The 12,432-nt window shown below is 39.4% G+C and overlaps 1 protein-coding gene across 1 annotated transcript in view; it reads left to right on the top strand.

Annotated features, from left to right (window-relative positions):
• The first annotated feature begins 11,308 nt into the window (after window positions 1–11,308).
• Window positions 11,309–12,432, top strand: part of fshr (follicle stimulating hormone receptor) — a 49,210-nt gene continuing 48,086 nt past the window's right edge. The window contains exon 1 of the mRNA XM_034194517.1: window positions 11,309–11,528. Coding sequence (XP_034050408.1) covers window positions 11,344–11,528 — 185 coding nt within the window. The 5' untranslated portion in view covers window positions 11,309–11,343. The remainder of the gene's footprint in view (window positions 11,529–12,432) is intronic.

Here is a 12,432-nt window from a genome sequence, read left to right on the forward strand (position 1 = left end):
TACGTTTCCCAGTCTGTCCATCACCTTCCACTCCCTCTGTTTGTGTTGTGTTGCCATCGGAAACAAAGGAATGGCGTCTCAGCCAATGGGATTTTACATCTAGGTGTTCATTAACCATGTTTATTTTCTATATGTACAATTTTTCTACAGTATTTACTTTTATTTTTATTGTTACAGTTCTTTGATGAACATAAAGTGGAAATTTATTATGAAAAATAGTTTTGAAGATTAATGAGTAAATAAAATATTACCCAAGTGAGCCTGGAGTGTTTTTTTTGTGCATCGGTTTTTCTTCGATCCAGAGAGCAAGTCAGTGTGAAAATTATAATTTCAACTGTTAGGGTTCTGCATGTTCCCCCTCACACCTCTTATGTTTTTTTTTTTTATTGTTGTTGTGTTTTTTGAAGGCAGGAAAGCAGCACCTATTCTGTCTAACTGGGACGACAGGCACACATGGATGCCCTTCCCTAATCGTGCACACGCACCCAGCTCGGCTTTGAAGTACGGCTGAGTGCTCTGAACGGTGTAAGGCTCTGCAGAGTTGCTGTTTGCCGGATGAAAGATCCCTGAGACTGCAGAGTCGAGTCTGCATCCTCAGGTGAGAGCAGCTACAAGGATCTGCTATTTCAACAAACAATTCCCAGTTCTCGTTATCATCGTCTCTCACTGTATCGCTTTAACTTTCCTCTGGCTCCTTCATTTGCTTCCCCCCGCCCGCCTCTTTGGTCTCTTGCTGCACATTCCATGCTCAACAGGAGGATTGTATTCGGCTGTAGCCATCTGCCGCTGTGCCGTCCTTGACCGCAGCACAGATAAAGACACAGCCCCTTTTATTTATAGGCTCAACAACAGAGTAACAAAACCTGCACTCCGGTGACCAGTCATATCACATCGCCGACGTGCAGACAACACGAAATCGTACGAGCGGCCTCAAGCCTTAACATTCAGCTCGCAGAAAATGAAGAAGTGCATTGGATAAAGATTCTAGATTGTTGAACACAGACTGAAGCTGATGTTTAATTTGCACCAAACGGCACTCTTGTGATATGCAACATGTATGATCCTCCATTTCTCAAACTTGTTAGCCTGACTGAACAACCAGTAGACGGTGTGTAGTGGAGCAACCATGGATTCCTCTTCTTCTGTTTTCTTTAGTCTTCCAGCTACAATGCAAAATGCGAGTAACTGAACATCGGGCTGGAACATGGTAGCCTCCATGGGGAGTGGGGGGGGGGGGGGGGGGTTGATCCTGTGTAGATATGAAGGACTGATTCTAACCTTATGAAAACACATCGATTCACTTGCAGGTAATTTATACACTAATGAACAGATAATTAATGTTATATTTGTGATCATTTATGTTAATGAACCCTTCACTCTGACACACTGTAGCTTTAATTACTTGATTTTGAGGCGGCTCTTGATTCGGATGTGGTTTCCGGATAACTTTTAAATTTTATTACAGCGTCTTGTTTTTGAGCTGGATGAAAAATGAAATGATGGATGAGCAGCATGTGTTTGCCTCTGCCCTGATGAGATTCATATAAAGGTTTTTGCCTCTGCAAATCACCACAGTGGATTTGAAATGACACAATCGAGGTGTGTTTACACGTATAGTTAACAAAAATTATTACATGAACCCTTAAGGAATTACATTTTTATACACCATCTCTCGATTTTCAGAGCCCATAAAGTAACTGGAAAAACTAAATAATAGTGCAAACTAAATGTCTGGAGTACGCAGGTCTTAATCACTGAATGATTATGAAGGAGACAAATGAGGGAAGCCACCAAGACAAAAGCTACCTTATCAAAATTGTGGTATTAACCAATTACTTAATCTGCCCAACTGTATAGTTTTTAAGCAATGCAAGAAATTTTTGGAAAGAAAGATTTCGCTCATTGGGAAACATTGTTGTTATGTGCTGACGTGGGTCAGAGAACCAAACCAGCATCTGACAATGGCCCAGCGCTAAATAACCAGAAAGCGGTTCCAAGAAACAAATTTATACCCCCTCATGTGCAATAATTCGTGTACAACATAAAAAGTCAGCTGTCTTGGCAAGGTGAAGGACGGCGCGCTCTCCAGCGCCCAAATGGATCAAAGCCCAGCACTTCTGGACTCAGATTCACCGCCGAACACCCCCCAGGTGGATACGACAAACTGACTCTGTGAAGGACGGAAAAGGTGAGGTAAGTCAACAGAGCTACAACAAATGTCCTTCAGAGGCACACACTATCAGCAACACATTCAGGTCTGAATTTAAGCCTTATGTAAATGAGCAGCTTCTCACAACAGGTGGAGGATCATCAGTCCATTCGCCACGGCAGTGAGAAGCAAACTGCACAATTCTCATCAATGTTCAAATATACTGCGTAACAAAACGCCAAATTACTATTAACGATTATTCAGATGATAATCACCTCTGATGTGTGCTGACAGCATGTGTCCCTCACCCGTCCTCCTTCACAGGCATGATGTGTCAAACCCTGGCGCGGTCCTCAGCGTCTCACAACCGAATGTCACAAGGTCGAGTTCCCGGCAATTCTGCTCAAATCACTCATGGCTTAAATGCAGAACGCCATCTCATTATCTGCTTCAGCTGAAAGTCTTTAAGTCTGCATGTGAGCATCATACACAGGTGCTGCAAGTTCTTAGGCCTTCACGTGCACATCCTCCACAGGTGCAGCTAATAGTTCCGATGAGGGTGAAGGACTCTTCCACCAGCACCTTCTCCACAGAAAAAAAACAGTTTGCATACCACCTGGAGAGCAAAGAAAAGAAAACAGCACCCCAATGTCCAGCCAAACCCCCCAACACACAACAATTGTGACACAATTTTTTGTTTCAAACCCAGTGGTACTCACAAAAATATATTTAGAAAATACAATGCTAAAATATTCTCGGTTGTATGAGCATTGTCTTCCTTATAATTTGCAGTTAACTGGTATTCCAATGAAAAGTGTGTGTGTGTGTGTGTGTGTGTGTGTGTGTGTGTGTGTGTGTGTGTGTGTGTGTGTGTGTGTGTGTGTGTGTGTGTGTGTGTGTATACATACACACACACATATATATATATATATATATATATATATATATATATAGTTTTTTACATTAATTATTAAGATCCTATTTTCTTTGTACAATTTGTACCTGTTCAATAAAGCCCCTCAATCAGTCAATCATAAACAATATTTATGTTTTAACTGCGTCTGCAGGAGGATGTGTGTGCACATACATGAGCTTTTGACAAGAGCGGAATTTAGCTTTAAGTAACTGGAGGTTAGTGTGCATGCTGACATCCGCAAAATGTCTTGTAAATCACTCCAGAGGTGTTATCAGGTTCCAAAAACAGCATTTTAATTTTTCAAAGTGTTTATTTCTCACCAGCCTTTACATAATATATGACAAAGAGGTTATATTTACACAAAAACTAAACAGTTTGCAGCTGGCTACCAGCCTGTGACGTCATTTCACTAATGTATGCGAAATGTTTTGTAAATCACTTCAGAGGTGTTATCAGGTTACAAAAACAGCATTTTAATTTTTCAAATTGTTTATTTCTCACCAGCCTTTACATAATATATGACAAAGAGGTTATATTTACACAAAAACTAAACAGAGTTTGCAGCTGGCTACCAGCCTGTGACGTCATTTCACTAATGTATGCGAAATGTTTTGTAAATCACTTCAGAGGTGTTATCAGGTTACAAAAACAGCGTTTTGAGTTCTACAAGTGTCTATTTCTCACTATCCTCTACATAATATATGAGGAAAAATGTTATATAAACACATAAAGCGGTTTTGCAGTGCTAAAGACAGGCCAGCCACTGATGTCACTGTGCTGCTCTACTCTGACTGGCTGTCACCCCCGCTGCTCACAAAAGCAAGAGCAGAAAGAAACAGAATGTGACTTGTTAACCTGTTAAAATACCTCTTAAAATATGTCAAGATTAGCCATCTTTGAACTTTCTACAGTCTGTGTTCCAAGAATGTTCCCTGTGAATTTGAAGACTCTGATAGTAATAGGACTGGAATGATGCTGAGCACAGACAGATGGCCAGCCACACAGACACAAAGTCTTCGCAATACCCAATGGCCATATTTGATGGCCTCTGGTAAAAAAAATAAATAAAATAAAGCTATAAAGCTTCATCATTGGAAAAAAATACATACAAAATAAAAAAAAGACAAATTACATAAGCATTGAAAAAAATACCCAAAGACTAGCATCACTCAGTGTCAGCATTAATCCTCTACCAACTGTATGGATGCAAACAACAATAACACCATTGGCATTATTCTGCAAGGAGCATAATGTGCACCCACTATTTTCTCCTCACATTGACCCTCAAACCTTAAGATTTTTTTTTCTTTTCAAAATGACACTCATCACAGATACATATTAGGCCATGGAAGAGTCCATTAAATTTTGGAGGTGATCTGGATCCCTGCATCAAGATTCACCTTTATAGAGGCTTTGAAGGATTTCTTCAAAACTACTTCACGGATTCTCACCAAATTTGCACCACAGATATATATTGGGACAAGGAAGACTCCATTAAATTTGGGAGGTGATCCGGATCCGGATTGTGTTTCAAGATTTCCCTTTATATAGGCTTTGAGGGATTACTTCAAAAATACTTCATGGATTCTCACCAAATTTACACCATAGATGGATATTAGGGCATGGAAGAGTCCACTGAATTTTGGAGGTGATCCAGATTGGCAGACGTCAGAAATCTGATTGCTCTTGTTCTGAAAGCAATGTCTGTTAATTTTAATCGATTCTGTTTAACAGGAGTTTTTAACATTGCTCCTTTGTCAGTTCACATCTGGTAAAGTAATCTGGTAAGTAATCATAAGCCAAATAACACGCTGTCAAATCACTTCCAAAAAATTTACTCCACAGAAGATGGTCTGCATTAGGGAATGTCACAATCAAAGTGAAAGTAAAGAATGTTTGACATTATTACAAAAAATAAATAAATAAATAAAAAATCTGGCCAAGTGGGATTCCTGCTGGCCTGGTGGCCCGCCGGGCTCATAATACTGTAGGGAAACATTCCATGGTACAAACAACAGTGTCCAGTGTCAAGTGTCCAGATTGCTAACAATATTTTAATATGACGAATGCTAAATGCTAATTTATCCTTTAACTTTTATTTTTATGTGTCCTCACATGAATTTTCAACTTTGTTAAAGACAGATAAACAGAAGACCCTGAGCCTTGACAGACACACATTCTCTTTAGTTCTCCAGTTTACTTGTGGAGCCAACAGACCATCTGGTAACTGAGTTTTAAAAAAATTATTCACAAGCTTTATAAATGCCTTTATTCAACACAAACAGAAGCAATGCGTTATTTAATGTTTAAATCATACATCAACACACAGATTACATACAGTAAATACTACAGCATTAAATCAGCTCTGCAAGTGCATTTGTTTCCACTCCAGATTAAATCACTTCAACATAGTGTTAAATCAGTTCCATTGTAGTGTTAAATCATTTCCATTGTAGTGTTAAATCACTTCCATCATAGTGTTAAATCAGCTCACCGTACTGTTAATTCCATCGCAGTGTTAATTCAGTTCCATTGTAGTGTTAATTCAGTTCTATTGCAGTGTTAATTCAGTTCCAAGGAGATGTTAAATCAGTTCCATTGTAGTGTTAAATCAATTCCATTGTAGTGTTAAATCAGTTCCATCGTATTGTGTTAAATCAGTTCCATTGTAGTGTTAAATCATTTCCATTGTAGTGTTAATTCAGTTCCATCGTAGTGTTAATTCAGTTCCAAGGAGATATTAAATCAGTTCCATTGTAGTGTTAATTCAGTTCCATCATAGTGTTAAATCAGTTCCATCGTAGTGTTAATTCAGTTCCATCGTAGTGTTAATTCAGTTCTATCGCAGTGTTAATTCAGTTCCAAGGAGATGTTAAATCAGTTCCATTGTAGTGTTAATTCAGTTCTATCGTAGTGTTAAATCAGTTCCATTGTAGTGTTAATTCAGTTCTATCATAGTGTTAAATCAGTTCTATCGCAGTGTTAATGCAGTTCCAAGGAGATGTTAAATCAGTTCCATTGCAGTGTTAAATCAGTTCCATTGTAGTGTTAATTCAGTTCTATCGTAGTGTTAAATCAGTTCCATTGTAGTGTTAATTCAGTTCTATCATGTTAATTCAGTCCCATCATAGTGTTAATTCAGTTCCATCGTAGTGTTAATTCAGTTCTATCGCAGTGTTAATTCATCTCCAAGGAGATGTTAAATCAGTTCCATTGTAGTGTTAATTCAGTTCTATCGTAGTGTTAAATCAGTTCCATTGTAGTGTTAATTCAGTTCTATCATAGTGTTAAATCAGTTCTATTGCAGTGTTAATTCATTTCTATTGTAGTGTTAAATCAGTTCTATTGTAGTGTTAATTCAGTTATATCATAGTGTTAAATCAGTTCCATTGTAGTGTTAATTCAGTTCTATCGTGTTAATTCAGTTCCATCGTAGTGTTAAATCTGTTCCATTGTAGCGTTAATTCAGTTCCATCATAGTGTTAATTCAGTTTCATCGTAGTGTTAATTCAGTTTTATTGCAGTGTTAAATCACTTCTATCGTAGTGTTAATTCAGTTCCATCGTTGTGTTAAATCAGTTCCATTGTAGTGTTAAATCAGTTTCATCGTAGTGTTAATTCAGTTCCATCATAGTGTTAAAATAGTTCTATCGTAGTGTAATTTAATGTAACTTTCAGAATATATTTTCTTTCTCTCTCTAGGTGCTTGTTTCAATTTGTAAGCTCTCTTCCTAAAGATGCCTCCACTTATGAAGGTAGAGTGAGTTTCTCTCACTGACCTGTTAATATTGACCTCTTGCAATATGATAACATTGTTATGAAATGGTCACACATATTTTTCACTGCACATTTCAGATGTTTGAATATGAGGCCTTCATAATGTCTATGCGGTGCAATTTGTACATAAAAAATGTGATATACGTAGAAATAATTATTTTCCCAGCTGCACTAACTTCACCTCGCATTCATGACGAAGAAGGCAACATGGGAGAGATGGCATCCAGTGGTACCACGGCCTCAACACAAACTGACTCTGCACCACTTCTCAGCACCTCTACAGCACAAGGTACCACAAGGTCTGGAATTATAGCTGATGGCCTGATAGTGTGCGCAGTCAAACTGTTAGAAAAAGGCCAGTGAAAATCACAGATATTGAATTCCCCCAAAATTCTGAAAATCCACCTCCAACATTCACAAAAGAGAATTACAGACGAACCATGAAAAATGGTGAGAAATTTCTTCCATTATGGCTGGTATAGTCCATGAGCACAGACTGCTTCCCTTGCACTGTTTTTGGGAAGCCTGTGATGTAGTTTGGATTTTACCATTACTACACAATTTACACTTTATTTATATGTTTGTTGTTATGGATGGTGGTGGGTTTTTGCAAATGTTTAAATGCACTGTCAAAGAAATATTTAATTGATATAAAGTGTGAGCTTGTGTAGGCTTTGGGTGGATGTGGGAAGGTGGTGAGACGGGGGGGGGGGGGGGGGGGCTCCATGTCTGTTTTGCTTGGGGCCTCCAAATGCTTTGAAACGGCCCTAAAGGTCAAACTATACCAACCAATCGTTCTCAATGTGTCTTGTATAATGGCACTACCTCTGACCTTGCTGACATGAGATTTGGGGTTCCACAGGGATCTGTTTTAGGCCCCTTGCTTTTCTCCCTGTATGTGGCACCCCTTGGGCGTATACTGCTGAGTTTTGGGATTGCCTTTCATTGTTACGTTGATGATACTCAGTTGTACATGCCGATAACTGCGGGAAATCTCACTCCCATAAAATCCCTGGAGGACTGTCTTCTATCAGTGAGAAGTTGGATGTCTAGTAACTTCCTACTTTTAAACTTTGATAAGACTGAAATGATGGTTCTTGGTCCAGCGAGACATCGGCATCAGTTTGACCAGCTGGCGCTCAACCTGGGTTCCTGTGTCATACATCATACGGACAAAATGAGGAACCTTGGGGTAATTTTTGATCCCACGTTGTCTTTTGACCTCCACATCAGGGATGTTACTAGGACTGCTTTTTTTTTCCCATCTGAGAAATATAGCGAGGATCCGCCCCATCCTGTCCATGGCTGATGCTGAGACTCTGATTCATGCTTTTGTTTCTTCTAGACTAGATTATTGTAATGTTCTATTTTCAGGGTTACCACAGTTCAGCATTAGGGGTCTTCAGCTGGTTCAGAACGCTGCCGCCAGACTTCTGACACGTATCAGAAGGTCTGAACATATCACACCCATTTTGGCATCTTTGCACTGGCTCTCTGTCTCTGTGAGAGCAGATTTTTGGTTTTGCAATTGACTTATAGGGTTGTTCATGGATTGGCGCCATCTTATCTGGTTGATCTGGTGGAACTCTACGTGCCGGCCTGGGCTTTGCGGTCGCAGGATGTGGGACTTCTCTGTGTTCCCAGGGAGAAGAAGAAGTCAGCAGGTCAAAGAGCCTTTTTGTATCGTGCACCCACCCTGTGGAACAGTCTTCCTGCGACCGTGAGGCAGTCTGAGTCTGTGGACATTTTTAAGTCAAGATTCAAAACCCATTTTTATTCTCTTTCTTATGGATAGTTTTTATTTTTATTTGTTTTATTCTTTTACTTCTGTTTTTATTTATGTATTTGAATTTTTTTATTCATTTTTAATTATTTATTCAATTTTATGTTGACATGTTTAATGTAATGCGCCTTGAGATGGCTTTTGCTGTGATTTGGCGCATTATAAGCTAATTAAATTAAATTTAATTTAATTTAATTAAACCCCTAGAGCAAGCACACAGGTGACTGTGGTGAGGAAAAACTCCCTCAGATGATGTTGAGGAAGAAACCTTAAGCAAACCAGACTCAGAGGGGTAGCCCACTGCTGAGGCCATTCTTACAGTTACAAAGTCTCTACAAAGTTTCTACAAAGCTGAAGAAACAGAAAACCAAAGCAACATCAAAAAGAAAGTCCATTATTGAGATGAGCCACAGGCAAGGGGTCATCCAGGACTCTGGGATGCAGGGCCAGCGTCCATCCACTGTCATAGTGTAAAATTGACTCCATTGTAATGTTAAATTAGCCCTATTGTAGTCCAAATGAACTCCATTAAACACAATCAACTTGATGTAACACTGAGAGTTGATTTAACACTATTTGGAGTGGGACCATATGTACTCGCTGCAGACTCAACACTGCAAAATTGGCAGCAGCGGTTCTCCTCTTCCTCAGTACTTCTTTGCACTTTTCTGTCTCTCTGCCAAGCTTTCTTTCTCCTTGTAAGCAAAACTGTGTGGGGTTTTATTTCTTTTTTGGGAGGGGGGGGGGGGGGTGGAGGTCACCAGCTGACAATGGCAGCTGAAGGCTGCAGCATTTGCTTGCTGAAGAATTCATCCCTTCATTTTTTCCCCTGCACATGAATTTCCCACACTTACACCCACACATTAATTCAACTCTGTATCAACACAAACAACAGCAACAGTATACCAGCAGAGAAGAAACTATTGGCAAAAGAGAGGAAAAATTCCAGAAACAGGGTGGGGAAAAGATGGTTTGTATGCACGTGAATGCACACTGTCCTTGCAAACTCGCTTTCCAGGTGATGTTTGTACTTGGCTGAGAGAGTATAAAAGAAATATTATGTTCACCCAGATCAAACTGTCCTCATCATTCATCAGGAAACAAGACAGACTCAGCTGCAGCTGAGTGCATCCCGGAAAGTATTCCCAGCATTTCACTGTCTAAACATTTTGTTATGTTACAGCCTTATTCCAAAATTATATATATATATATATATATATATATATATATATATATATATATATATTATATATATATATATATATATATATATATATGTATATATATATATACATATATATATATATATATATATATATATATATATATATATACGCAGCCTTTGCCATAAAGGTCAAAATTGAGCTCAGGTGGATCCTGTTTCCACTGATCATGCTTGAGATGTTTCTACAGTTTAATTGGAGTATAAGGTCCCACAGTTGACAGTGAATGTTAGAGCACAAAATAAGCATGAAGACAAAGGAATTGTCTGTAGACCTCCGAGACAGGATTGTCTCAAGGCACAAATCTGGGGAAGGATACAGAAACTTTTCTACTGCTTTGAAGGTCCCAATGAGCACAGTGGTCTCTATCATCCATAAATGGTAGAAGTTCAGATACACCAGGACTCTTCCGAGAGCTGGCCACCCGTTGAAACTGAGTGATCGGGGGAGAAGGGGCTTAGTCAGGGAGGTGATCAAGAACCCAATGATCACTCTGTCAGAACCACAGCATTCCTCTGTGGAGAGAGGAGAACCTTCCAGAAGGACAACCATCTCTATTTTCCGGATGCATCAAGGTATTCTGCACAATCAGATAAATGTTATGAACTCATGTACATAATCAAGATATTCCACCTATACATAGACAGACCAGAAAAGGAAAGTCACAGCTTTTGTGAGTAACAATCCTACCACATATTTGTTCCACCTGTGCCAAGTGTACAATAAGGTCCCAAAAGTCAGAAGCCCAAAAATAACATAGTCACCTTATTTACAAAATTCCACTCTGGACTTCCTATTCTCCTGCCAGGCAGGTCCATCATCAGCATCCTTCTCTGTATATACCCCACACCCCTCCCGTGCATGTCTAAACCACCTCAATCTCACCAGATAATTTACAGTTTTGATTTTCCAGGGATGGAACGTGGTTTGAGGTGAATTCAGTTAAGGCCTGGTGAGCCTTGACAGATGTGCTCAAGTGTGTGTCCCTCCAGCTTTAATAATTTAGATTTTGCACCAGGTTCAAGCTTTTCACCAAGGTTGGAATACTTATGGCAAAATAACAAACAGGCTTTACTGAAAAGATGGAGGGGAAAAAAAACAAAATCTAAAAAAGGATCCGATTTTATGATGAACTGGAGCAAAATGCGTTCATCATGTTGTCCTCAATAAATTAAAAAAACATGTATGTACACACACACACACACACACACACACACACACAAAGGTCAGGCAGGGACCTCCTACATCGCCACTCTCTCTGAAATGTTTTCACACGCCCCCATCATTCACCACTGCATGGAAGAAAGCACCAAAGCACATCACGCTTCTTCTAATCTCCTGTGAAACCTGAGCGGACAGACGGACAAAAACACAAGTGTGGAGCAAAGATTCTGGTGGACAGCTTGCGTGCACATGAACACATCGTGGGACGCAGACGCAACAGCAGCAGACGTGAGGTGAGAACACGGAGAGCCTGGACCAAAGAAACGTGGTGATGGTGATGATCATGATGATGGTGATGATGGTGAGGGTGGCATCGACCTCCTCACCTTACTCTCACATGGACATTAAACCTGAGGTGGAGACAACTTTGGCCAAACCAAACTCGCAACTGCACTTCTGTCTGGGCCCGGGGGTCACACAGATACCTGCCAACATCTCCAGTGACATCCGTTACCTGTAAGTACGCAAACATCTGCAGCAGTGACAAATTTGGTTTGCACATCAGGGAAATTGTGTGCAAAAAGACTAATCCTGACTCAGGAGGTAAACCATAATCCCTTCTGAAGAGGCCACAACATCAGTCAGACGTATTGTTTCGTCTCTAATCCTTACGTGTCTGTTCTGAGCTGAGATTTGAACAAAACACACGAGTGTCAGTTTTGTTTTGATTTCATTTATGTTATTCCTTGGCAAATCCCACTGCAGCTGTATTATTTAAAAAGAAGGAGCAACAACAACAAAAAAAAATAAAGAGCTAGGAAACACGATTGTAAGGCAATTTTAATTCAGCACATTTGAAGAACTTATTTTTCACAAAATACAAAGAAGCTGGAAGAAGTTTTCAGAGTTTGGTTGAAAACTTGGAAAGCCCTTGCCTTGAAACTTTTTTCCTTTTACTTTTTCACTGAGCAAACCACTAGTGTTAGGGACGGGTGTTATTTCAAAAAAATTGGAAATCTATAAATGTTTGCATGGAATATGGATATATACATGGAATAAACCATAGCGGGATAAATTTTGGGTCATTTGGTTCCAAAAACCCATATGGACGGAGCCAGTGAAGATATCGGGTTCAAAAATCGCCAAAAATATCGACAATAATGTCATATCTTGAGAACCGCTGCACCTAGAGACTTGAAGTTTGGCTCCAAATGTTGCTTGACCCCAGGTATATATTCAACTTCTATATTAACAATAAGCCTATCTGGTGTTTTTTAAGAGTAATTGACAAAAAAAACCTAATTTCAGTACATATGTTACGATCAATTGTAACAAACAAAATCTATGTAGTTTTTATTTTAGGAACATCAATTGAGTATAATCATCACATGTAAAGAATGACATGGCCACAATGAACTAA

The sequence above is a fragment of the Thalassophryne amazonica genome, chromosome 18, assembly GCF_902500255.1.
Source record: "Thalassophryne amazonica chromosome 18, fThaAma1.1, whole genome shotgun sequence".
NCBI lineage: Eukaryota > Metazoa > Chordata > Actinopteri > Batrachoidiformes > Batrachoididae > Thalassophryne > Thalassophryne amazonica.